The sequence below is a fragment of the Sarcophilus harrisii genome, chromosome 3, assembly GCF_902635505.1.
Source record: "Sarcophilus harrisii chromosome 3, mSarHar1.11, whole genome shotgun sequence".
NCBI lineage: Eukaryota > Metazoa > Chordata > Mammalia > Dasyuromorphia > Dasyuridae > Sarcophilus > Sarcophilus harrisii.
Window position 1 is genome coordinate 74,756,632 of NC_045428.1, and position 27,850 is coordinate 74,784,481.

General features: G+C 35.7%; 1 protein-coding gene across 2 annotated transcripts in view; it reads right to left on the reverse strand.

Moving 5' to 3' along the window:
* Positions 1-1,345: 1,345 nt before the first annotated feature.
* Positions 1,346-27,850, reverse strand: part of LOC105750035 (shugoshin 2-like) — a 30,715-nt gene continuing 4,210 nt past the window's right edge. The window contains exons 2-9 of one of the 2 annotated variants that reach the window (XM_031958180.1): positions 22,025-22,173; positions 18,568-18,743; positions 16,856-16,933; positions 11,025-11,101; positions 7,851-7,909; positions 4,427-6,457; positions 3,149-3,296; positions 1,346-1,561 (exon numbers count right to left, since the gene is read on the reverse strand). In XM_031958180.1, coding sequence (XP_031814040.1) covers positions 1,462-1,561; positions 3,149-3,296; positions 4,427-6,457; positions 7,851-7,909; positions 11,025-11,101; positions 16,856-16,933; positions 18,568-18,743; positions 22,025-22,163 — 2,808 coding nt within the window. In that variant the 5' untranslated portion in view covers positions 22,164-22,173 and the 3' untranslated portion in view covers positions 1,346-1,461. The remainder of the gene's footprint in view (positions 1,562-3,148; positions 3,297-4,426; positions 6,458-7,850; positions 7,910-11,024; positions 11,102-16,855; positions 16,934-18,567; positions 18,744-22,024; positions 22,174-27,850) is intronic. The other variant, XM_031958181.1, reaches the window with a different exon arrangement.

Sequence of the window (27,850 nt, forward strand, 5' to 3'; positions counted from 1 at the left end):
TTCCCTTCTAGTTTCCCTTTAAGTGTTGTCTTCATTAGAATATACATTTCTTGGGAGTAGTTTGCATTTCTATCTTCAGCAATTAGCACAGTGCCTGCCACATAGTAAGTACTAATAAATTATCTTTATCTTAATATTTATGTCTATTGAAACTATCTTCCTATTCTCTGGCTTTATTCCCTGTAGTATCACAAGCCATCTTGACCCTTCATAAGACCCATGTTCTGGAATGATAAACCATGATCAAATCAACTTGTGTCTGGATGGAATATGTTGATGTAATTCTCTATGGTCCTACAAGCCATCTCTCTAACTTTTCAGAAGGCAGTCCTCCCTGTCCACCTCTCCCCTATATTCATTGTCTCCCTCTCTTGAAATGTAAACCCCTGGCAGGAACCCATCTTTGCTTTTCTAATTGTAGCCATAGCTTTTTAAATAGCATTTTTCTAAATACATGCAAAGATGGTTTTCAACATTCACTTCACAAAACCTTGTGTTTCAAATTTTTCTCCCTCTCTCTCCCTCCTCTCCAAGACAGCAGGCAATCTGATACAGGTTAAACCTAAGCCCTACAATTTAATGCAGTCCTCTTTGCTCATAGGAAATGCTTAATAAATTCTTTGTCATTTACCCATTTGTTTGTTCAGCAATTTATAAATTCATAGATTATATCCTTTTTTAAAAAAAATATTCTTTTGATCTTAAAAAATAACTGCTGTGCAAATATCCCCTACTAAAGACGTCAAAACTTAGCAGATGACACAAAGAATGGAAAATCTGACTTTCTGGGAGCCATCTTCAAAAGTATGTTTCAGATCATTGAAGAATGATCTATTCCTATTGGTAACAACAGTTTAAAAAATGGTTGGCTGTACAACATCCATCAATCATTAGGCATTTATTAAGTACCTACAGTATTCTAGACATCATCTTAGGTGCCAGAGTTATAATAAATGAGAGTCTTGATTTTGAAAAGACTTGCATTCCATTGGGACATTCTTAGTGTTGGTGAACCTTTAGAATGAATGCGACTTCCAGGACTCGGGGATTGTCTGAATTATTATGGATAGTTTTTAAAATTTGGATAATGGATAATTTTTTTAAATTTAATGAGCAAATTTAAATTGATTGATGGCAATAAAATATGTTTTCCCTAATATAACTATTTTTAGAATCTATTCTGTGAATCTATTTCCTTACTATTCATCCATGTCTAAAAAAAGCTTCAAACAAAAAAGTCAAACCCTTTGACATAAAATTGGGAATTAAAATATTTGTCTTTATTTTAAATTTTAGTTTTAATTTACATATATTTTAAAAGCATAAAGTGAAGAAATAAGCCACAGGATACCATCAAACCCTTAAAATGCCACTGGTTCAAAATGTTATCTGTCAAAATAATCTTTAAAATAAATTGAAACCTTTTAAACTCTAAATTTTGTCATATTTATAGCTCTTCCTCTACTTGGTGTTTTTACTATTTTTCATTATTTCTTCTTTTCTGTTTATTGGAGAATGAAGAGACACCGCATCTGTGAATGGGTCTCCACGCCTCAATTTGCTGCAGAACAGGAAAAAGACCATCATTTTTCTTCCTTGCCTGGCATAAAGTTATTTTAATGCAGAAAGATGTAACTGACTTAGAAAGTCCTGATTCAGTAAGATTTTGTGAACAGGAGTTTTATTTTTGAATGATTTTTGAATGATTTTCTGTTCTTTTTGGCCTTTATTTAAAAATTCATTTGAACCCAACCTGAGATTCCAACCTAAATCTGGAAAACTCAAACCTGGAAATTATTGACTAAGATTCAGGCATTTTGTAAATGTGGCCCAGATGTGAATAACTTTTTTTGGTAGGTGGTATACCTGCCAAATAATACTAGAGCTAGGCTCAAATCTTGCATCTTCTACTTACTAGCTGCATGACCATGAGTAATTACTTCTCCTTTCTGGGCTTCATATTCCTTATCTAAGAAGTATTAGTGTTGGGTTAAATGATTTATCAGGCTCCTTCCAGGACTCAGTCTTAAAATACTATGAAATATCTTGGACTAGATCTGCGATTTCAATGATGTACCCAGTGAGAAAACTTCCTCTCTCAATGCAGATCACAACTGTTCCTTAAAGTCTTAAAAGAGAGTTGCCTAGAATATTAAAAGATTAACAAATGATTAGAATTACACATAGGGGTAATGTTCTTAAATGTTTTCATAACCCATTTTCCTCAGAAAATTTTTAATCTGAATTACTATTTTTCCCATCATTTAAATCTAAACATTTATCAAACAATATACATCAAGCTCTGGTTTTTAGTGCTGACCCATTTCCAAGATGAAAATATTCTCATTAAAAATTTAATAGATTCTTAAGCCAGGTTGAGCTGGCTGCAGCACCAACATAGCTAGTCTGTGGCCCAGGCTTGACTTGACATCATTTGGTCCCAATTCAGAGGCTACTTCTCTATCCTCATGGCATGCTGCTTCCCATGAAACTCTATGATGGGAAATTATTCAGAGACATTGAAAAGTGGCTCATATATTCAGCCTCATCTATAATATGCTGCCTTGCTAAGAAACTGGCTACATTGATTTACTTTTATTTTTTGAAGCAATGAGGGTTAAGTGACTTGTCCAGAATCATACAACTAGTAAATATATGTGGTCAAATTTGAATTCAGATGTTCCTCTCTCCAGGACCAGTGTTCTATTCACTATGCCACCTAGCTGCTTCTACATTTACTTCTTGGAAGGTAATAAAATTATCATAATGAAAACTTGGTTTATGTTATGGTCTCAATCTGCAGTGAAAAATCTGATGTTAGACAGCATTGTGAAGGGAAGAAACAAATCTCAGAAGGCATAAACATGCAATAAAACAGAAGATGCAGTTTATTTCTGAGAAGAGCAAACAAGATAAGTAGGAGGATAATCAGGAAGTAGCATTGTCATGAAAATCGAGGAAACTATTGAAAAAAAGCAGGTGATTGATAGTGCTGAAAGTTGCTTCAAAATCGAGGATCTGAAAAATCTAGACCTTCAGTAGAAAAAGTTGGTACATTCAAAAGCAGGTGATGATGCCAGATACTTCCAAACCAAAATAACAACATTTAGCAAAAGTTCAGGGAGAAAATAATAAAAATAATACTCACCAATTGAGTCGGGGCTCTCGGTAGCTAACAAGATTTTCTTTGTTTCTTGCTGAACGTCTCAAGGTAGTTCTAGATTCTTCCAAGCATTTTGATGTGGGAATAGGGGAAGAAAAGCTGGTGTTTTCCAGGTTGTGTGACTCTTGGTTTTCTGGGTGCACACAAACACATAAGTGACATTTACAATGTTTCCAAAATAAATCAAAACTAATTATGGAATCTGCTAAAGAATAGAATTATAACTGTCAGATCAAGCAGTTTGTTGATCACACATTATGTACCCATTTTTGTGGCAACATGCTAGTTACTGTAGCAGATACCAAAATATAAGACAGTTCCTGTAAGCTTACAACTTATATGGAAAATTATGCACATAAATATTCATGTATGAATATAAACAATCAACTTAAGTAAAGATAATAACCCAACTGACAGTACAGGGGATGAAAAGGATAAAGGATGCAGAGTGGGATTAAGATGCAGTAAAACTCTCACCTGCAAGCAAAGGCTACTTGGCGTAAAAAACCCTGACTATCTCAATAGCTAAGTGAAAATGGCTATTTTTCACTTTCCTTACTCTATACCCTCCAAATTCATTACTTATCATTCCTTTTTTGTGCCCATATCAGAAGAAAGGGAAACCATCCTTTCTGTCACAGCCAATTCCTCTATTCATGTCCTTGAATTTAGTTTTTAGCTTATTGAACAGTTTAAACACCCCCCTCCCCCATCAATCCTTTTTTCATAAAAGAGAAAGCTTAGAATAGAATCTTGGATAACATCTATTCTTAAAGGGTAGCAATAAGATGAACCAATGGCAGAGAAGAGCAATAAGAAAGTATAAGATTGCATACAAGTCCTTGGCAAAACTAAGTTCCCAGTAGAAGTCCAGATGCCAGAGATCAAGGGTTATATTAAGTGAACGGATGGTGTATTTTTTTTTTAATTAAAGCTTTTATTTTCAAAATATATACATGCATAATTTTCAGCATTCACCCTTGCAAAACCTTGTGTTTAAAATTTTTTTCCCTCCTTTTCCTCCACCCCTGCCCCTAGATGGCAAGATGTTGGATGTGCAATTCTTCTATACATATTTCCACAAATATGCTGCACAAGAAAAATCAGTGGATGGTGTATTAAGGGCAAAATTCTGGTTGTAACCCAACTGGGAAGTCTTCAAATTTGATGTTGTGAACTTTTGGGTAATTTTGTGAGAAAAAGATCTTGAGTCTACTGGGTGGCAACAAGATTTGTCCAAGGTCACCCACCCTCATTTCTTACCTTTCTTTGGAGTTTTTTTACTGAGAGAAGAATCTCTAGGAAGAACTGCCATACTCCAACTATCTTTTGGATCAGAAGGAGAGTTCCCTCCTTTTGTGATTTGGCAACTCTCCAGCCCAGGAGGAGGGGTTGTTAAAACTCTGCCATTGATCAGATGAGGTTCCAGAACTTGGAAATCTACTAAAGAAGTCCTGACAGGTTGCTTTCGGGTTAAGGTCACACAGGAAAGTTCCAAAGATCTAGAACTATTCAGGACCAATTTTTTGGTGGCCTTCTGGGAGAAGTTTCTTCCCGTTTTAGAAAGGCGATTATGTACTTCATTCTGTACCACCTGTACAACTTCTGTGGATTCATGTTCTCCTGAAACAGTCTCAGAAACAACTTTCTTTCCAAAATCAGATTGGTCTTTGGTTGAAAGAACATTTTCAACTATTTGTTTTGCTTTAGTCATTGATCCTGTCCCATTCCTAGTTGCACTGACCTGAACAGTTGATGGTATCTGTTTTTTATTTACGTTATTTTGGATGTCCTTCTTACTCTTAACAGAAGCATGACACATGTTATTTAAACTTGGTTTTACAGAGTAGGAAGCCAAGATAGGAATTCTAGAATTGCCTATGTGGCTTTTCAGACCTTGCTTCTTTCTGCCCAGTGAATCCCCTATATTGCTTTGTTTGCTGTCTGAGTTAAAAGTTTCCATTTTACTATTCAGTGAGCTTGCCTTTTTTGGGTGGATGTTACTACATTTTACTTGTCTTTCTTTAGTTTTGTACATAGGCATATATTCTTGAGAATCAGGCTTCAAGTTGCTTTCCAATGGAATCTGATTTAACTTTCTGAGGTCACTGGCTTTAGTGTCATAAATCCTTCTTCCTTCCTGTTTTAAAGGTCTGTGGGTCATTTTCTGCAGAACTTTCATACTGAGTGTTCTCAGTGTATTTGGGATCTCCTGATCCACATTTATCACTATCTTTTCTGACTCTTTTATTTCTTTGTAGTTATTTATTTTGCTTGGAGTGTTGTGTAAGTCAGCAGATATCCTGTTTCCTATCTGTTTTATTTCCTTATTTATCTCATTTGAAAACATCTTATCTGTGACCTTATTCTTTTGAGATAATTGCTTTACAACAGATCGCGAAGATTTATAAGTTAGATCACAGTTTGAATTTCTGTGCTGGTTTTCTCCCTTGATTCGTTTTTCTGAAAGAGTTTTCCTTCTTTTCCCAGAAGAAGGGATTGCTACTTTTTCTTGTTTTTTTGAACACACCTTATTACCCTGATAGGTTTGCTTACATTTTCTAATTCTGTCACTTACTTGGTAAAGCTGGTCCTCAGGAGGTCCAATATTTGTAAGGATTGAGTTTTCTCCCAAAGAATCCATCTCCAATGGAAACATAGGTGATACAAGTGCTAATTTACTTGAGGATCTCAGTGTTATAAGATTCTGGGATAGTCTTTTGCTATTATTGTCTAAATCCTTAATAGGATGTATTCCAACTGTGTCTTGGACCTCCTGTTCCATAAAAACACACTTCACCGATCTCAAAGGTGAAGCTATATCTTTATCAGCACCATCATTGATTTTGTTTTGGTTCTTTGTCAAGGTTGCGACTGATCTGTCCTGCTCATTAGTATTAAAAGACCTTTCTTTATTACAGGTTATTTCCTCTGAGACACGCCCAGAAAGAATTGCTTCTTCTAGTAGAGAGGTATTATTGTTGGAATCACAATGGGGATCAGAGAGCCAAGAGAAGGTGGAAGCTTCTTGTCTATTCATCTCTCCCGCAGGACTTCCAGGATCAGTGGTCCACTGGGAAAAACGATTTGAACACATGTATGTCTCAAAGTTCACAGCTGTAGTCTGACAGTTTAGGTAAGAGGAAGAGGCCCACTTCTTCCTCCGAGTGATGTTTCCCCAAAACGGTGACTGATTTTCATAACAGGGACCCCCAGACTCGTGGTCCTTCCTTACAGATAAAACATCAGCCACTCCAGATTCCAAGATCTGTATGGCATTCACCTGCATCCTTTCTATAAAAAGAAAAACAGAACACATTTCATTTACTGGAATTCATCTTAACTGGCAAAAGAGTAGTGTATCTTCTTTCTCACAGAGCAAAAGCCTTTAATATGTTAAACATAAATATATTTTAATTTGGTAGAGGGCAGAGAGAATTGGAGCTTTGATATCATAAGTGTAGGGAACTCTCAGTGTTGACATACCTTCTGTGCCTAAAGCAATAACTTGCCTGTACCTTATGGTTCTAGCTTAGAGTTAGAGTTAGAGGCCTGAATTTGAATTCTTCCTCTGTCTTGGTCATTTTTCAGTCATTCTGACTCTTTGTGACTCCAACTGAGGTTTTCTTGGCAAAGATAATAGAGTGGTTTGCCATTTCCTTCTCCAGCTCATTTTACAGATGAAGAAACTGAGTCAAACAGGGTAAGTGAGTTGTGAGGGTCACACAGCTACTGCCTGAAGCTAGATTTGATGCAGGTCTTCTTGATTCCCCACCCAGCACTCTTATCTATAGTACCTAGCTTCCCTTATCACCTTCATAATCTTGAATAAATCCCCTTAGGCCTTAGTATCCTCATTGGTAAGTATTAAATAATATCTTTATCTAGATAGTGTCTGAGTTTTTCCTCCATTCTAGATTTCAATTTCTTCATTTGTATAATGAAGGAGTTGGATGTGATGCCCTCTGAGATTACTTGGTACTTTTGAATCCATGATCCTATGTCCCAGAATCAAGATTTGAATGTACAACTTCCTGACTCCAAAGCTGGTCCCACTATCTGTTCTGTGATCATTATTTTAATGATAGGAATGATTTTGTTGTACATGTGGCAATAGGATCCTTTACTACAGACTGAATTATACCTTTTCTGCAGAGGTGAGTCCAGGGTCGAACTGGCCATTGGGAGTATAGAAATTGGATTCTCTTCAACCCACTGATTGATTGCTGCTAGTTGTCCTTTCCTTATCCAGTGCAAACAAAAATCTCCCAAACATCCATTGCTCAGATAATCCACCTTTTTTGACACTCTGTTCCATATGTCAAATATATATGGTATATTTTAAAAATTGTAAAGTAAGTCAACACAGGTACATAAATTCTTAAGTTTAGAGCTATTAGAGATATATATAATCTTCCTGATAATGGATGCCTATTATATATTTTGGGCATGTGTATATTATGCCATAGGTTAATGTAAACATGATAAGGGAAGAGAAATAAAAGAACAAAGGAAACAAATAATACATTGGAGTTCAACAAGGATGTTGTGGGGGTAGAAGGGAGTTGTTTGTTTTGTTTTCAATTCATTTAACCTCCATTAGAATTTGAAAGTTTCTTGAACCCCATGTGTTATTGTGTTTGGAAGCTTTTTGTGTATTGAAGGAAGAGATCTTTGAGATCAGTACCTGGTTGTTTCTTCTTTTCCACATCAGTAGTTGGATCTTTCAGTGATGACTTGGTTAACCTGAAATAAGAAAATAGTCAGGAATATAATTTGTTTTATTATTTATTATATTATATACACAAAATATATTTTTCTCAATAGTATTTTATTTTTCCAATTATATGTAAAGATAGTTCTCATCATTCATTTTGCAAGATTTTATGTTCCAACTTTTTTACCTCTCCTCTCCTCACAACAGAAAGCAATCTGACATAGGTTATACATGTATAATAATTTTAAAAATATTTCCATATTTGTCATATTGTGCAAGAAAAATCAGAACAAAAGGGGGGCAACCATGATAAAGACACAAGCAAGCAAACAACAAAAAAGGTGAAAATACTGTGCTTTGATTTATATTTGGTCTCCATAGTTCTCTCTGGATGTAGATGTCATTTTCCATCTCAAGTCTATTGGAATTATCTTAGATCACCACATTTCTGAGAAGAGCTAAGTCTATCATAAGTTGATCATCTCATAATTTTGATGTTACTATGTACAATGTTCTCTTGGTTCTGCTCACTTCACTCAGCATCAGTTTATGTAAGTCTTTCCAAGCTTCTCTGAAATCAGCCTGCTTATCATTTCTTATAGAATAATAATAGGGAACATAATTTTAAATGTAACACCATTCTGCAATGGTTCTAGAAATGGGCAGAGAAATAAATACCTAACTTGATTTCTCTATCACTGCTGAATAGAAACCAAGCTTTAGAATAGGTTACTGACTGGAACTCAATCAGCAAAAGAACAAAACTTATTCTAGATATACCAAGAAAACACAATTGTCAAGTCACAAGATCATAAGCCTTTTCAATTTTCAGCATTTGAGTTTTTTTTTTTAAATTAGGGTAAGCTATTTTATATTTTCTTTATTCAGACAATCAACAAAACAACACCAAGTCCTGATTTATGGTGTTTGCTGATATCTAAGATGTAAATGCTCATGCCAGAAATTTAACTGTTCTCCCTCAAGTTTTAAGCTGGTTCCAACATATTCCTGAAAACTAAATAAGGATAGGCTAGAGAACTTGATTTATATCATTTTCTACTTGTATCCCTAATCACCAAATAGAGAAGTATCTAGTAATCATATTAATGTCAGAATATGACGGTTACAACCTTTTTGTTCTTCCAATTATAAACCTACCTGGATAAGGTCAAAGAAGGAACCTCTCCAAAGGGACCTATGGCTGAATGATCCTGATCAGTAGCTAAGAAATGATGCGGGTGTGGTCCCTTTAAGATTCCTTTCTTTCTGACTCCCAACCCCTTCTAGTTGAAGCATTATCAATCCAGGACCTTTTGATTCACAAATCCTGATCCCTTTGAATTCCAATAGAAAATCTGGGCCTGTCCCAGCCCCCATCTGGATCTGAGCCAACTTGGGGATACACCCACAGACCCCTCTAACTAAATCTCCCATTATAAAAGGGGCCAAGCTGGGACCCCCTCTTTGTAGAGGTCCCAAACATGCCAGCCTTACGCTTGGCATATCAGGACTTTCTGTCCACTGTACCCTCTGTCTGGTGCCCTCCTCATCTCAACCTTCGCCTATTTCCTTAACTATGCTTTAACCTTGCTTCCAAACCCAATAATAAACTACTTTTATCAATCTAGCTTTTCGGGCTGATAAATGCTTTTATTGGGGACTCACACCGCTACTAGACTCCATTTATCACCATATCCTTGTGCTGAATCCAATGGGGTTGCAGAGGAGCTCTGTTTGATTCCCTGTAGCCCAAACCTGCCACTAGACCTCAACTAAACCCTAATTTCATTTAGGTACCCCATATCTAGACCTTATCAAGAAACTCTAAATTCTGTTGCAGACTATTATAAAACTATCATTGCTAACACTGAACCCCTAAGTATGCATAAGAAAATTTTTTAGGCGGTGTGGGGTTGCAAAATAGCATAATACATGGTTCCTACACCTAAAAGGTTCATAGTCACAATAGGAAGGTGAATTACATATTTTGAAGGAGAATATGTTAAGATCTAAATACATGATATAAACAAGTTATATGGAAATTAAGAAGAGAGATCATCATGGGCCAGAGAAATGAGCAATAAAATTTTAGTTGTAGAAGTAGAAAAAGACTTAGGGGAGCATCAAGGCTGGATAATGCATTGCAAGCAAAAATATGGCTTCAACAAAGACTCCAGGGGGTAAAGGGTAAGGAAGGGTCAGAGTTATTTTGAAGAAAAATAAATAGACCTGTCAGACTAGAATGAAAGTTTTATTTGGGAGAGAGTAAAAGGTAAGGTTGAAAAGTTAGATAGGGACTAAATTGTTGAAGCCTTGAATACCCAACTATTATCAAAAGCCATTGAAGGTTTCTGTGCACAAATATTTTAGGAAAATTAGATAGCAGTGCACAGAAGTAGCTGAAGGGCCAGGAAGTGAGAGCAGGAAGATCAGTTATGATATTGCAGTAGATGATGTCCATGGTGATAAGGGATAATGGATAGCAAGATGGTGAGATAGTGATACTAGTACCACAAGAGACAGAAGCAAACTGTTGAGGAATCAATATGTTTCTATGACTAATTAGGAGGCAGAAGCAGAGGTTTGCTCCAAAGTTTGAATCTGGATAAGTCAAACAACAATAAATAGGTAAGTCCAGAGAAGAAGCCAGAGTTAGAGGAAAAATGATGAAAATGGTTTGGTAACAGATTTAGAATATAATAGAATTATTGGTGGTAATAGGAGATCATATAAGTGAAGATGCCCAGAAAGCAACTAGAAGGTTGAAATGGAATCATGGAGAAAGTTCAGATCTGGATGAGTAGATCTGAGTTATCTACATAGATTTATAAAGACACCCCAAAAGATACAAAGAAACTAGAATAAGAATAGAGAGAACTAGAGACTGGGTCTCAGGATATGCATACATCTGAGTATAAAGGAGAGAAAAGCAGAGTTGGAGAAGACGATAAACAATGTATGAGACAGAAAGAGTTAGAATGAGACAATGTTACAAAACCTAAGGTGGAAAGACTTGCAAGGAAGAGAAGAATAAAGTTAGATAAAAATAGAGAAAAGGCCATTAAATAGGATATATAATAATATCCTAAAAGTATAAAGATTAGACTCCCCAAAGATATAACAGATCTAACATTTTATACCTACCCATATGGTGAGCTGGTCCTGTGCTTATCTGTGTTATCATCAATGAACAAATTTTCTATCTTGATATCCTCTGAAATCTATAAAAAGGAATAGGAGGGAACTTAAAGATAACAAAAACATAGTTGATAAACATAAGAAAAGGAGGTTGGAGATCAGTAGAACATTATTCCAAGAGTTAAGATGATTCCCATTTAAGTTACAAACTCCAATTACTAATGTCATGGAGTTGTTCACACACTATGGCAAAGGTCTGGAGAAGAAAATTGAGAAGCAATGATCAATAAGAACATGCTAAAAGCTATGTTTATTCACTAACATGATCAAATTTATGGAATATATGTCAAAGCTAATGAAATAAGTGTCATATATGATGGAATAACACAATATATTGAATTAAGCATTTGCCATATATAAATGTCTTTACAGAATCATTGAATTGTTAGAAAGAAATGAACATCTAGTCTAATCCATACCAGAATTAGGATCACTGTCAAGTGTTCATCTAGTCTATTTAAAGAACTTCTTTTAAAAGGAACCCACTGGAAGGTCTTTATGACCAAAGCAGAACTAGAGATCATTACTGATCACAAAATAGAAAATTTCGATTATACCAAACTGAAAAGTTTTTGTACAAACAAAACTAATGCAGACAAGATTAGAAGGGAAGCAATAAACTGGGAAAATATTTTTACAGTCAAAGGTTCTGATAAAGGCCTCATTTCCAAAATATATAGAGAATTAACTCTAATTTATAAAAAATCAAGCCATTCTCCAATTGAAAAATGGTCAAAGGATATGAACAGACAATTCTCAGATGAAGAAATTGAAACTATTTCTAGTCATATGAAAAGATGCTCCAAGTCATTATTAATCAGAGAAATGCAAATTAAGACAACTCTAAGATACCACTACACACCTGTCAGATTGGCTAAGATGACAGGAAAAAATAATGATGATTGTTGGAGGGGATGTGGGAAAACTGGGACATTGATTCATTGTTGGTGGAGTTGTGAACGAATCCAACCATTTTGGAGAATAGTTTGGAACTATGCTCAAAAAGTTATCAAACTGTGCATACCCTTTGATCCAGCAGTGTTACTACTGGGATTATATCCCAAAGAGATTATAAAGAAGGGAAAGGGACCTGTATGTGCACGAATGTTTGTGGCAGCCCTTTTGTAGTGGCTAGAAACTGGAAACTGAATGGATGTCCATCAGTTGGAGAATGGCTGAATAAATTGTGGTATATGAAAATTATGGAATATTACTGTTCTGTAAGAAATGACCAACAGGATGATTTCAGAAAGGCCTGGAGAGACTTACACGAACTGATGCTAAGTGAAATGAGCAGGACCAGGAGATCATTATATACTTCAACAACAATACTAGATGATGACTAGTCCTGATGGATCAGGCCATCCTCAGCAACAAGATCAACCAAATCATTTCTAATGGAGCAGTAATGAATTGAACTAACTATACCCAGAAAAAGAACTCTGGGAGATGACTAAAAACCATTACATTGAATTCCCAGTCCCTATATTTATGCACACCTGCATCTTTGATCTCCTTCACAAGCTAATTGTACAATAATTCAGAGTCTGATTCTTTTTGTACAGCAAAATAATGTTTTGGTCATGTATACTTATTGTGTATCTAAGTTATATTTTAATATATTTAACATCTACTGGTCATCCTGCCATTTAGGGGAGGGGGTGGGGGGGGGGTAAGAGGTGAAAAATTGGAACAAGAGGTTTGGCAATTGTTAATGCTGTAAAGTTACCCATGTATATATCCTGTAAATTAAAGGCTATTAAATTAAAAAAAAAAAAAAAAAAAAAGGAACCCACTACCTCCTAAAGCAACTGATCCTATTTTTGGATAGTTTTAGTTGTATGTAGTTTTTCTTTATATCAAATATTAATTTGCTTCATTGTAACTACCACTTTGTTCTATTTCTGGGGCCAAACTGAACAAATCTGCACAAGAGATCTTCAAATACTTTAAAAGTGCCATCTCATAGCATCTTTTTTTTTTCCGAAGTTTTTTCTTCTCCAGTCTAAATACTCCTAGCTCCTTCAATGAATTCTTTAGAAGGGAGTCAAGACTTTTGATTATCTGAGTTGTTGTTCTCAAGATATTCTTCAGTTTAGCAAAGCTCTGAAAATATGGTTCTTAGAACTGAATATCATATTCTAAATGAGGACTGATGAGAACAGAGTACAATGAAGAGATCACTTTCTTATTGCTGGACTGGGGTGGGAGGAAGAAGGGGATATGACTCTCTTCATGATGTCTTGAGATTACTTTAGCTTTCTTTAATGATTCAATGGAAGAGGTATTATTAGAATTGGGTTTTTGTTTAATTTTTGCATCTTCAGAATTTGAGATTTATCCATTCTTCCTGGGATAACTTTCCCTATAAAATTTTAATCAACAGAATCCTAACCATACTTTCTCTGAACCTTTTGAAATCTACACTCTCCAAATCTAGGATACTTGTCAGATTATTCCCAGATTTCATGTCTTTTTTGGTCCTAATTCTAAAAAATAATGGACGCTTCTTGCTCACTACTTACTTACCCATCCATGAATCCCATAATTTCTATGCTAGCAACTAGTCCTTTTGTATTAGTAAGAATCACATCCAGAAGAAAAAAAAAAAAGTCTGCTTTTCAGGTTTTTTGATTAAGAAAAAATGAAATTATTATTAAGACGTAAGTAAATTATTAGCTGCTCTGCTTTTGCTAGAGAAACTTTTAGAAGGTAATAGATAATTATAGGCCTCCTTCACTACCCTAGTATACCTCTGTGCCTGGCTTATGATCTGTCTCTAGACCTTTTCTCTATTTCCTTCTTCTGCCCAGATAGTCTAGATATACTCCTGACAATAAAGCCTTCTGTTTCTGCCTCTATTGATCTTTACTGATAGGCTTTTCATGTGCTTATTGTCTCTGGTTATAAAATTTTCTGGAATATCTTCTCAGTATACAATGCTACTTTAACCTTCAAACCTATCTGTCTTCTTTTGATTAAGCACTTTATAACCTGGTGCTAATTTAATTTTCTGGTTTTATATTGTACATCACTTTTATACACTCTACAATCCAGACAGATTAGTCCTCTTATTTTCTTTTAATACATGATACTCCATCTTCCACGCCTTTGTATTTGTATATAGGCATTAATTATAAGTTAGAGAATGCCTCATCAATTGCTAGAGAAACTTCAGGCATCTTGGGGGGAAAAGACAGTTTCATTTTCCTTTGTACTATCAGAACCTAACAGTTTAGGGAACATAATAAGTACTTAATAACTGCTTATTGATTGATTTAAATACTCATCAAGCACCCTATTCAGTCATGAATCTCATCCCACCAAAGTCTCAGTAATATCTTTTGAGGTCAGATTTGCTTCCTTGGATTAAGCCCTCTAGTTCATTTTTCTTGTTACCCACACTTTCCAAAAGATTATAGAAATCCGTTGCCATGGATTTTGTTACTGGTTTTTTTCCCTTGGATTTTGTCTCCTGTGTATTTCTGGCTATCTCCAATACTATTATTCTTGTGGTTACTCTCCATGGGGAATAGCTTAATGAATATACATAAACAAATTTCTTCCTCTCCCTTTCTTTTTAGTTCGAAGTCTGTGTCATCAGATTTGCAATATTCCAGAGAAATATCATTTTTACTAGCTATTCTTAGGTACACTAATTCCCAACCCTTCCTATAATTTAGACTATAGTCCAGAAATTCAAATCCAATTCTCATTTTCTTAATCACTTCTAAATGGGTTTATCCAAGAATCTTACTCCCTCCTCTATTCCTCAAAGAATTTCCCTTTTTAGAGTACCCCCCCTACCCATCTTGTATTTTTGAGATCTGGGAATGTATTTTTTATCTCTTTCCATCTTCACTTCACAGTTCTTTGAAACTACTAAGTGCTTAATATATGCTTATTGATTGACAGAGAACCTTAGTGAATTCTAAAAGCAGCAAGAAAATTACAAAAAGACCTATTTTTCCAGTCACACCTGAGCCAGATGACCAACAAAGCAGTTAACTCTAGATTGTAAGCCTGGCTTATGAGGGGATGAAACATTTTGAACAAGACAATATAATATCTTGTAGGCTTGGCTAGTCATTGGGAATCTTGGCAAAGGGTAAAGATAAAAAGTCATAATCTTTAGTGGGAGGAGCTGAGGAAAAGACCACAAACAAGGCCTAGAGATTGTGTCAGTACCTGTAGTCTTTAAGGCATCATTTCTCCAAGGTCAGGCGCCTAAACTGGGGCAGTTATGCCAAGTGGTCCCACTTGTCAGCCCTCTTCTGCCTGCTATACTTCCAAAAAGGGCCTTCAGTGGTCTTGGGTAGAACAGTCTCAGGAAGCATTTTCCAACAGAGACACCTCTTCCTAATGGATCAGGGATTTCAGAGGGGGATCTGAATATCCTGTTTTTAGATTCCCCAAGTTCTTGGACTCATCTCATTTCTGTCACCCTCTAAAATAGAGCTCCTAACCTAGGATCCAGAGACTTATTTTTTAAATAACTTTAATAGCTGTACTTCAATATAATAGTTGTATTTTGTCCTCAAAAATATTATTCTGAGAAGGGGTCTGTGCTTTCATCAAGACCGAGTGCCAAAGGGGTCCATGATATAGCCACTGGGTACATAGCAATTGGAACAAAACAACTAAATAGACCTTAAATCCTTAAGTCCCTATGATATATAAAGTTCTGTTTCAGTTGTTTCTAGCTCTTAATAACTCTGTTTGTGGGTTTTCTTGGCAGAGATACTGGAGTGGTTTGCTATTTCCTTCTCCAGTTCATTTTACAGATGAGGAAACTGAGGCACACAGGGTGAAATGACCTATCCTGGGTTCTACTGCTGTAAGGGTCTGAGGTTGGATTTGAATACACAGGTCATCCTGATTCCAGGCCTGTGCTCTAATTTTCCCAAAAGGTTCTATAATCAAATGACAGGTTCTCTTCTCAAGTAATTTATGATTTCATGGGGGTGAGGGCTAGAGGATAGATATTCAAATGACTATCATACAAAGGATTATGAAATAAATAGAAATGACTCATCCAATGAGTCATTTAAGGAAGAAGAAATGATTTCAGGTAAAAAATTTGGAGTCATAGGACCTAAGATTGAACTGCCAATCTGCTGTATGATTTCAGGCAAATCACAACTTCTCTGGGACCCAGCTCTTCATCCATAAAGAAGAAATTGAGCTAGACAAGGTCCTGTCTGGTTCTAAAGTTATGATCCTATGAATCAGGAAAGCCTTCATGGAGAAGAAAGTAGCTGAGCTGGACCTTGAAAAAAATGGGGAGCCTTCAAAGAAAGGAGTTGGTCAGATAGAAGAAAGGGGTCCAAATCAGGCATAGGGCTATTATAACCAAAATCACTGTGAAAAAAGACAGCAGGATGAGTATGGGCAAGGATAATATACCTGAAAGAGGTATGCTGCAGTAGAAAGATGCCCTGTATTCCCTGAAGAAAGAGACTTGATTTGGCCCACAATACAATCTAATGTCCCACACAGCAGAACACCACACAGTAGAGCAAGGTTAACAATAACCTTTTTCCACTTGTGACATCTTTTTGTCTGAGAAATTTTTACACAAGCCCGGGAATATAGATATATGAAATAGGTATATAAATCAAACATTTGCTGATAATAAATCATAATCTCACAATCCCTATATGTGACCCCCTAGGAGATGGCAACCCACAGTTTAAGAAGTTTTGCACTAGAGTATATTAAGTAACAGATTTCCAAGTACAGTTCCCCTGGATGGTCCTCAGGCAATAGGCACTTACTATAAAGGGATCACTCTCTCTGATTGCACACAGAAGTTTAGCACTTATATGGGTTTCCAATTCTCTGAGGATCTTATTCTGCATAAAAGAAAAGAAAAAACGTTAATCCCACTGAAAAACAACTGGTTATATTTTTATTCACACACATAGACATACTACAAATATACAATAGATGCTACAAGGCTCATCAGGAAAGCTAAGTAAAAGAGGGACCAAGCCAATATAGCAACTGCCATAAATTCAGAACTTCCAGACCAGAGTTCTTAATCCTTAAAAAAAACTTGTTTTCTTTCCCCTTACCCCCTGTGGAACATGCTCAGTGCCACTCTTGGAGACCACATAGGAGCAAATGATAAGGAGTTTCCCTGATTGGCTGCTGAGTCAGAAGAGCTGATGTTCTTACCGCTGACCATATCCTTCTATGAGATTCTGAAACTGATCCAGGATTGCAATGTTACTTAAATTTACTATATGCTCTTTGCTTTTTTCCAAGTTCTCTGACTTCAAAGCCAAAGCTCATGCAGCATTTAGTATTACAGTGGATACTCAGTGAGTTATATAGGAAATAGCCTTAATTTGTATGTTTCTCAATATGTTATACCCAGAAAAATCTTCCTAAGTAGCTTTATTGATTTGCCATATGAATTCTTGTGGTGAATTTAACCAAAAGAATCAAACCATGGCATGAGTGTTCCCAACCACAAAAATCAAGAATAAGTTTTTATACCTGAAGCTACCATATAGATATGAAGGCATTGAAGGCAGGGGCTTGAACAGGAGAAGTTTAGTGTAGATATGGGGTTTCATTGGGGTTTTATCAGTGTAGGAATTCATGTCTGGTGACCCCTGTATAATTTTGTGTTTTATAGAGCCTGGGGAAGGGGATAGAAGTACAAGGAGATTGACCACTTTTGCAATCTGGGGAAGTGGAAGAAAAGGCTGACAGATTTTTTTAAACTGGAAGTTCTGAGGTGTAGTCAGCTAAAGCCCATTGGGTGTCCACAGTCAATCTGGCACTCATATGAGGAGTTCAGAGACCACCAGACTTCCTAAGGAAGAATGAGTTGGCTCAAGTTGAAAATGGAGCAAGGCAAAGCTTCTGAACCATCAGCACTAGGATCGGGTTTATGAGTGACTGCATATTTATAGTCTATACCAGATAGGAAAATCAGTTCTCAAAATCAAACAGATGTATATGCATGCACAAGTAGATATACACATATATATTTGTGTAAATTCACATTATGTTATCCATGTATATGTGCATGAGTGGATATATATCTATATCTACATTTGGATATATATATATATATACACACACACATTGTATTGTACATGCATGTTTAGATAGGGTTTTGTGTTATGTGTATATATTAACATGCACATTTGTGTATGCAATAGTTTATATACATATTACCTTATGAGTTGTATGTATATATACACTCGTGTGTATATCTGTATTTGTATATGTATGTTTATATGTGTACATACATACAAATATACAGATGGTTAGGACACTGAAGCACTGATTTACCTATTGGTAAAGACTTGAATCCAGGTCTTCCTGAGGCTAAAACTGACCCTCGAGTCCTGCTCTATACCCTACTTATTATTATTTTCTAAACAGAAAAATTGGATGACCCAATATTATAAATTGCTTAAGTTCTAGGAATCAAGCAAAACATAATGAGAAAAATTCCTTGACTTCTTACCACATAAGAAATGGTTCTCCGGAGCCTGGCGTTCATAAACATCTCCGCCTCAATTTCTTTTATCAGAACCTTCTTGTCTTCTGTAAGCCTCTGACCAATCAACTTCTCAGAATTGAGGGCAAGGGCCAAAGCTTTGTTGTTTTGTTTCAAAGATACCTTAATGATAGAAGAATTGTCTGTAGACCAAGTGACAAATACACACAAAAACAAAATATTTTAGCCAAGGGATTTCTACTTCTGCTTCTTCTCTTTAGAGATTTTTCCTACTATGCTCCTCTAGATAAAAAAGCTAGACACAGGTTAGGCTAGAATTGCTGGCCCTAGCTAAAATACACGGTTTTTAGTGTAAACCCATATTTCTGAAAGCTGAAGGTTAAAGAATGTTTCCAAGAGCCATCTGCCTCTTTTTCATTTAACTTCTTTCTGCATCAGCTTCTTGTTCTAAGTTACAGACAATTTGCTGATCTATACATGGAGAATATTTCCATACTGGATGTTCCCCACATAGATGAAATAACAGGTTTAGAACCTCTTCTCCCACCAAACACATACACAAACACACACACACACACACGAGTGCGCATACACTCAGTAGAATAGTGAGTTCATTCATTCTAAATTCGTCTATACAAAAGTCCATGGGACTCACAGTAGAACATTTGTCTGTTCTTTCTGAATAACTTTTTTCATACTACCAATCTTTAGGAACAAGGCCCTTAGTAATTTTGGCTTGCTGGCTTAATTATAAAGACTAGGAGAAATTATAGAGGAGAGAATGAAGTACCAGAGAAGGTTAAATTTTCTAATGATAGTGCTTCAAGAAAGAATGAAAGCCATAATAATTTTAAAGCAAGTTGCTTTTTATCATCAAAAACATTTTCTCTGAATACTCAAAGAAATAATTACAAATAGTCTAAAGAGACTATTGGCTTCAAAGATTAATCACCTGTTATCAATAAGAGTATGGACTTAATTTGTTTCATCAACTGGGGACCTTTTTAAAAAACAAATTAATGAAATCTTTACTTTCTATAATCAGAATACTGTCAGTTTCAGGATTATTGGCTTAAAAGGATAATTATTATCCTAAATGATTAGGCTTTGCTTTGCAAAAAACTATGTAGACATAATTCCATTTGATATTTAACCCAGAGATGGCACAAACACATATATGTATACCTCATGCAACCAATAATGTACTTCCCGATCTCCTTAAAATGATAATGACAGACACCATTTACATAGTGTTTTAAGGTTTGCAAAGAAAGCACTTTACAAATATTATCTCAACTGATCCTCACAGCATCCCTTAGACATAGGTGTTATTATCATACAAAGGAGGAAATTTTGGCAAGCAGAGGTGAAATGATTTGTCTAGGGTCACATCGGTGTCTAAGGTTAGATTTGAATCATATCTTCCTGACTGGGTTCTACTACTCTATCCATGTTTCTTCTAAGATCCCTATTAGAACACTCCCTATACTTCCCTACCTCAAGATATTTCTGGAGCTCCCCTAAAACAGGGCTTCTTAAACTTTTTTCACTCATAATTCCTTTTCAACCCAAGGAATTTTTATACAAACCTGGATATATAAGTATATAAATAAAAAATCAAAAAATTTATTGATGATAGATTATAATTCTGCAAACACAGGAAAATAGAAACACACACTCTGGTAGGTGATAGTAGACTGCCTGGTTTCCATTTCCAAGTTCTGGTCATCCTCCAGGCACTGAAACTTTTTTCCTCCACTAATGATCCAACCACATGTTAATCATCAGAGGATCACAAGATGCTAATCTATCCTTTCTTCTTGTCTTGGAAAAAATTCAACCCATAGGGTTTTTAGGGATTTATACCTCCTTGGAAACAGTCTGTACAGCTTTGCAAAAAATAGGGCTACAGACATAATAAAAAAATATATATATAGCAATTCACTCTAAGAAGTCTGAAACAGGAATTTTATTTTAAATCAGCTGCACTACTTTATAAACATCTCCATCTTCATTCTTTCTGCTGTTGTTTGGTCTTTGTTTTCAAAGGGGACCAATGACATGATATCTTGACTCCTGCTTCAATTGGATTTGAGAAAAAGTTGCACAAAGTTATCACCCTCTCACTCTCGCTTCCAGAATCATTGAAATTTAATATTAGAACAAAATTCAAATCAACTGGTGATAACCTTGGAACCAGTAAATGACCCTGGCATCTTCATTATCTGACCAAGGTCTAAGTACTCCATAATCCTGGCTTCAGCTGCTTTCTGTGTGGTTGGAATAAACTGTTCTCATTCACCCATTCCACTAGGGAAAGTCTTCACATTCTTAGGTAGACATCTTCCTAATTCATCAACAGGTTTGAGGCCTGTCAGTACCCTTAATCTGGGTTAACCCAGCTGCCTTATTTTACTGGGGTATGGCTGCTACAATTTCTTGGAACCACAGGTGAGAATTGCGTGATAAGTGGATATTAAAGGAAGATGAACAGCCCTGAAAAGGGTTCAGCAAGCACTTCCACCAGAAGTGCTAATCTTCCCTGAACACCTATATACTATTCCACCTCCAGATATTTCTGGAGTTGCCCTAAAACAGGGCTGAACCTTTTTTCACTTGTGACTGACTCCTTTTCATCTGAATTTTAATTTAAATGCAACCATGGGTGTATAGGCATATAAAATAGGTATACAAATCAAACATTTACTGATGATAAATTATAATTTTGTGAAATCCACATTCAGTTACATAATTCACAGTTTAAGAAGTTTTGTGCTAAAAGACAGTTTCAGGCCTTATAAGAAAGAAGTCATCAACTTTGTTATTTTATTCAGCATGTCTCAGTTTTTAACTCAAAATAATATTACTTGACTTGATCACCACCCTCACTGATCACACTTGGTCCCATCTAACTTTTCTCTCTTTAGTGGAAATCCACCCTTGGAACATGAAGATTGACTGCTATACAGGATATTAATAAGAATATTTGATAGGTTCTGAAAGCAAATCCAAAAGATGAATTTTGAAGAAAAAAATGAATTTGAGCAATGGCAATATTCTAATGTAGAATAGAGACCTAATCTTAAAATAGATTTAATATTGGAACAGACCTCAGAGATCAACAAGTTCAGTTCTTTCAGTTGAATGAATTAGTCAAAATTTATTTGAACAACAACGTCATTTTACTTGGAGATAACCAAATAGAATTTGAAAATCATAAAACTGTTGTGGAAATACAATGTAAATTTTTCTTTATAGGTATTTTGCACTTTAGAATTTCTCTTATCTTAAATGTTAGAAGAACATAGGTAGCTGTCAAGGTTTACCAACTATTCTATCTGAAGTTTTTTGCTGATATCTTTTTTACAAAACCTTCATTTCCCAATATATTTCCCCTCTCCCACCCACAGATCTATTCTTAAGACAAAGAATAATAGCACTATTTACATGAAATGAAACTTACTTATTATTTTATTTTTTATTTTGGATGCAAGAGAAGCATTCTGTTTTGCAATTTTCAAAGATCCATTTCTTTTTTCCTTCATCTTCTCTCTAATAATACATAGCTTGGAGGTCGTATCAGTAGCTACTTGGATGTCCATAATTCTTATTCTAGCAAAAATGAAAATGTTTAAAAATAATAGAACATAAACACTTTTGATTTTTACTTATAGGTTATCAGGCAACTAACATTCAATTTCTATGCCACCCCTTATTACTCTAATCCAAATAATAACAATCAATTTGACTAAAGGATATTTGTTGTTCATTAGATATGAAGTCAACATGAATCATATCCTAAAAAATAAAGCTATTAACTTTTCAGTGGGGCAAGCTGGGTCAGGACAAAAAGTGACAGTCACTGAACCAAGACTCACATTTAAAGTCATTTAAAAACAACTTTCTAAACTAGAATTATAAGTTTCATCATTTCAGCACAGGCAGGTGCTATTCAATTATCAGACAAAAAACCACTTGTCCTCTGTATTGCTCCCCTCCCCACAGTTGTTGTTAAATCACCTACCTCTGGAAAGAAACATAGTGATTTAAACACCTTTATAAAAAAAAAAAAATAATAACATTGTCTGGATCATAAGGAAGTTAGAATTACACAAATCACAGAACATCTGAATTGGAAAACCCCTCAGGGGCCAACCCCCAAAAAATCCCTTTTACAATACACTCAACAAGTAGTCACCTAATTTTTGCTTGAAAATCTAATAAATGGATGTCTGAAGATGCCCTATTTCACTTTGGGGTAGCTTTAATTGTTAGAAAGTTCTTTCTTTATCTCGTCTCATTTTGCTTCTCTTCAATTTCTATCAATTTATACTAATCCTGCCCTCAGGGTAATAAGAACAGATTAAATCCACTTTCTAGATGCCAAATTTTCAACTACTTAAAAGACATTTATTATTTCTCCCTGAAACTTCTCTTTTCTAGATTGAATGTCCCAAGTCCTTCGACTGATCCTCACATATCATAGTTATACAAAGTTCTCTTCCTTCCCTTTTCTCCAGCTCAACAGTATCCTTCCTAAACTTTGGTGCTCAGAGATACTTTTCTGCAGGTATTTGAGGGAGACTGGAAGTTTCCTACCACTCCTTTAAAAAAAAAAAAAAAACTGACAGTTTTTCTAGTGCCATTAGGGATTATTTGAGGCTGAAAAGGAGAGGTCTATAATGAAAACACTCTTGAGACCTGGAAACCTTAAGATTTACCCTAACCAGCTAACATCTAAGCAGGAATTAGTTGGGAGTAGTTCTAGAGAATGGATATGGGGTTAAGGGAGAGGAAGGAACATTCATTAGTAATTTTGACAGATTGATAACCCTAAACCCAAGACTAACCAAGTGGTCAAATGTTATTACACTATCATTCCTGCATATATGTGTGTGTGTGTACACACGCACATTCAGCAGCAGCAAGCAAATGAAGAAATTTTCCTTGATGTAATATACAGCTAATCTGGTATCATTAGACACCCTTAACATTTGCAAAGTAATGATGCCAAAAGAAAAAAAAAGTTTATATTTGGTATTATATTTGGCTCAGCACTTTCACTGATTTCAAAGTGCTTGCCAAAGAATTCTTTTTGCCATCAGTAGCTTCTCAGTAGTTCTCTGGATAGAAATCATTGAACACCCTATTTCCAAATAATCAAAATCACAGATGACACAAAGAGCAATGAAGAATTACATGGTGACTTTGTGTTGCAAGATGCTGCCAGGGCATCTTATGGGCAAGAAGTAGCTTAAAAGGCATGATCAAAGACATGTCAAACTATTAAAGGAAGTGGGCTGCTCAAAGAGCAACAATGAGAGAGAACAGTTAGAATTTTTCACTGCCATCCCTTTAAACATTAGAAGACCTAAAGGTCTTCTATTCTATATTGGATAAAGCTTTTTGGTGATGTTTCATAGGTTAGAGATAAGAATCAGTTAATGTCTAAGATTACCAGATATCTCATACACAAAAAGCATGAATACATGTTTCACCAAATGACTTTTTAAAAAATTTTATTGACCTCTGTAAATTTTTCTATCCCTTTTTCTGTTCCTTCCCAGAAACCCAACCCATATTCCAAGGAAGGAAATAAATATTTATTAAGCTTCTACTATGTGGCAGGCACTGTGCCAAGTTCTTAACAAATATTATTTCATTTAATTCTCACAATAACCCTGGAAGGTTGATGCTTTTATCATCATCATCATCATCATCATCATATTTACACTGAGAAAAATAAGGTAGATAGAAGTTAAGGGACTTGTCCAGGATCACAAAACTATTAAGTGACTGCATTCTCGATTCCAGGTCTCTCCACATAATGTTTCATAATTAAGGACTCTCATTTCTACAAAGGAGTAAAAGGCATTCTCTTCTCATATCTCTTCAGTGGAGCCTTGCTTATTCTTTGTAATTTTGCAACATTCACTTTTAATTGTGTGGTTGCTGTTTTATTTACATTGACTGATTTTCAACTATGTCAAGTCATATAATTAGCCTAGACATCACTGACAAGGGGAGCCCGAAACACTCTCTCTCTCTCTCACAATCACTCACTCTTCGTCTCCATCTCTCTGCCTCTGTCTCTCTCTCTCTGACTTTGCGGGAATGCTTGAGAAACTCCCTCAGTGAAGCTCTCCCCTGAGAGACCTGCCCCAGGGAATCAAGATAAAATGGTTTCATTCTGTTATCTGGGTGGGACTAGTTGAGTCCAGGATCACTCCTATTTAGCCCCAGCTAGAGATCTAGATTTCTATCCAACTGTGTTGAGTTGGAGATTAGTCCAGGGACACTCATTCAATTGGAAGATTTTCTATTCTGATTTCAACTCAAACTGCTCTCAGCCCCCACCAAGAGCTATCCATATAACAAACTTCCTTCAGCTCATTTCCTTGCAGAGGGCCAAAAGCAGGAATCATGCCAAAGAACCTCCCCCTCCCTCTCCCTCTCCCTCTCTCCTTGGCATAGCTGAAACCTTCTGCCCACTGAAAAGACATTCTCTTTTGAGAATTACTCCCTCTTTATCTCTCTCACCTATTTCCCCAACAGGACCTTATTTACTTCTCTGTTGGGATTTCTCTGGTAGATCTTTATTTCTCTGTCAGGCCTTGCCACTAAGGAACTCAGCCTCCAAAAGCCAACTTCTCAGTTCTAATAATAAATTTCTTTTGCTAGTTTAACTTTTCTGGTTCTTAAATTCATTTATGAAGGACCCACACTAACCAGAAAGGGGTTCCAAATAACTATTTGTGGCACACAATCAATTCCTTCCACTCATTTTTCCATCAGTATCCCATGTTCTTCAAAATCAGATATGGCAACTCTAATCTCAGGAAACAATTTTCATTGTTTTTCTTAAAGGTTTGCTTAGCAATTTTATATGTATGGCAAAGGCAGAACATTAGAAAAATTTTAAGGACACTTGGAGGGTCATTGGAAATTTCAAGTATACCAAGTCCACAGTCATATTCTTTTAGGAACTTTTTGCTGAAGCACTGAAGGAGGAGGAAAGCAAAACACTGAATTCTGGGTGCTCAGATTGGTTGCCTTGGTCCAGAGCCTAAACAAGGCATCTATGAGTCCGAGGTCTTTAGAAAATCCTACACTACCCCCATTTTTGAAAATTGTATTCCTTAGATAGTGATTAAGTTGGGTCTCTATAATATAGGCAAATGGACACTACAAAAATGTCTATATATCACTATAGAATGAAATTGTAGATTTTTCTAGCATTTTAAATACATACAGCAATAAAGTAAATCAGGGTTTCCCAAAAGTCTTAGTGTTATTTTAAGCTTTAAAAAAAATCTGTGTTAAAAAGGGTCCTTGTTGCACTTCATTGTACAATGCATCCTGGAAAGCTGTCCAGACAGTTTATTTCTAATCCTAACTATATTGGTCCGAATTATAGTCTAAAGGGAGTTTCTTCCCTCTTTTCTAAGCATTAACTAACTGCCAGAGTCAGATCTTTTGAATTGTTACTGCTTTCAAAAATTCTTTGCCTTTTCCTCTACTTCTAAACTTAACTGTCTACAATTTAAATAAATAAAACCTTTCCTTGTAGTTTACTGGTTTTACCCAATAAATCTTTTAAGAACCTTCCTGAAAGTCCTGAAGGACACATCAATCCACAAACCTTTAACTTCCTCCTGCTGCTGGGGATATCAATATACAAATCCTTGCCTTCAACTTATTTCCACATACTCTCTACTTTTAAGGCACTGAAACAAACTGACTAAAATGAAATTGAACTTTCCCTTAATGATGTAACTATCTCTCCCACAACTTAGAGCATCTAGAAAATCCACATAAAATTTTTTTTGCTCTTCCTTCCTTTGTCCATAGAAATCCAAATTATTGTCATTAAACAATAAAATATACTGATATGTATATGGTGCTACACACGTATTTTATGCATTTTTGAGTTTCTAAACTTTTTCTATCATCTGCAGTTTCCACACTCCTCATAAGTTCCCATTTAGTGTCTTATGCTGATCCACATTATAGCAAAAGCCCAATGGGGGAAGGTTATAATATGGAAGGTACAACTTTAATGTGTCCTTTCAAATACCTCTTTCCTGATCCAGTTTCTGGGCAAGAAATTAATGAGAATTACAGATGTTTAAGAAGATATAAATGAGAGGTCAAATAAATTGATGAGATACAAGTCATGAAAGATGAGGAGTTGTCCAGAATGAATTTACAGATCCAAACCATCTCCTGGCCAAGGAGAATAGCTTTATTATACCCTTAGCGAGTCAGAAAATTTTCTAATTAACTCACAATTAACAAGGAAGAAGGTAGGACCTTTTATGAGAAAGAATCCTAAACAAGACATGCTAATTATGCTAGTTATATGAGTTAGCAAGGTTACAGATTATCATAGTATAGGTCAGGTTTATGTTAGACAGCCTCACTTGGTAAACATCATAATAAATCTACTATATCCTTGGACCTGGAGATGATTTGAGTCTGTGAATTCATTACATATGATTGCCTACCTTTTGTGACTTGTACCTCACCAAAATGATTAAAAAAAAAAAAAAAAAAAAGGATATAGGAGGTAGTGTGACACAGTGAATAGAGAGCCAGTGTTAAAAGCACCTTAAAGGCGGTCTAGATCTCACCTCTGACATATATATAGGTTGTTTGACCTCAGACAATTCACTTAACTTCTCAGTGTTATAGGTGATCTCAAAAATTATAAATTGCAGAAAAGGTACTGCCTGACCTATATTAATAAAGGGAATTTTCTAATCTGAGAATTCTCTCAACCAATGAAATACAGTAAGGGGAGCTTATATTTGATCTATAGAATATATGGAACCATTGTTTTTCATGGATACAAAGTCAATAAATGTAGAATCACAGCAGCAGGAGGTGGTATGTGAAATAATCAGGCTAAAAGTTCATATTTAACTGCATTCATGTATTGTGACCATAAGATCTCAGCCCATTTAGATCAGTCTAGTTGATCAACAGTTTAATGAACTGCTCAATACCAAAACATCCAGTCTAACTGGTTAGAACACTATACAAAGCCAAGCTCTTATTTCTCTATTTAAATGAATCAGTTTTGCTCTATTTCATGTACACAAGGCAAAATTCTTATGAAGCGGGTTGAGTCCCCATAAGAAACTGTATTTCCTATTGATCTGTGATTCCTGTCAGATTCCCAGCCCCTCCTGGCTGAGGCATATCCTCCCCAGTCCAGGATGCCAGAGCCTTTGATTCACAAATCCTCATCTTTTAAAAGCATCCTTTTGAATTCCAATAGGAGATC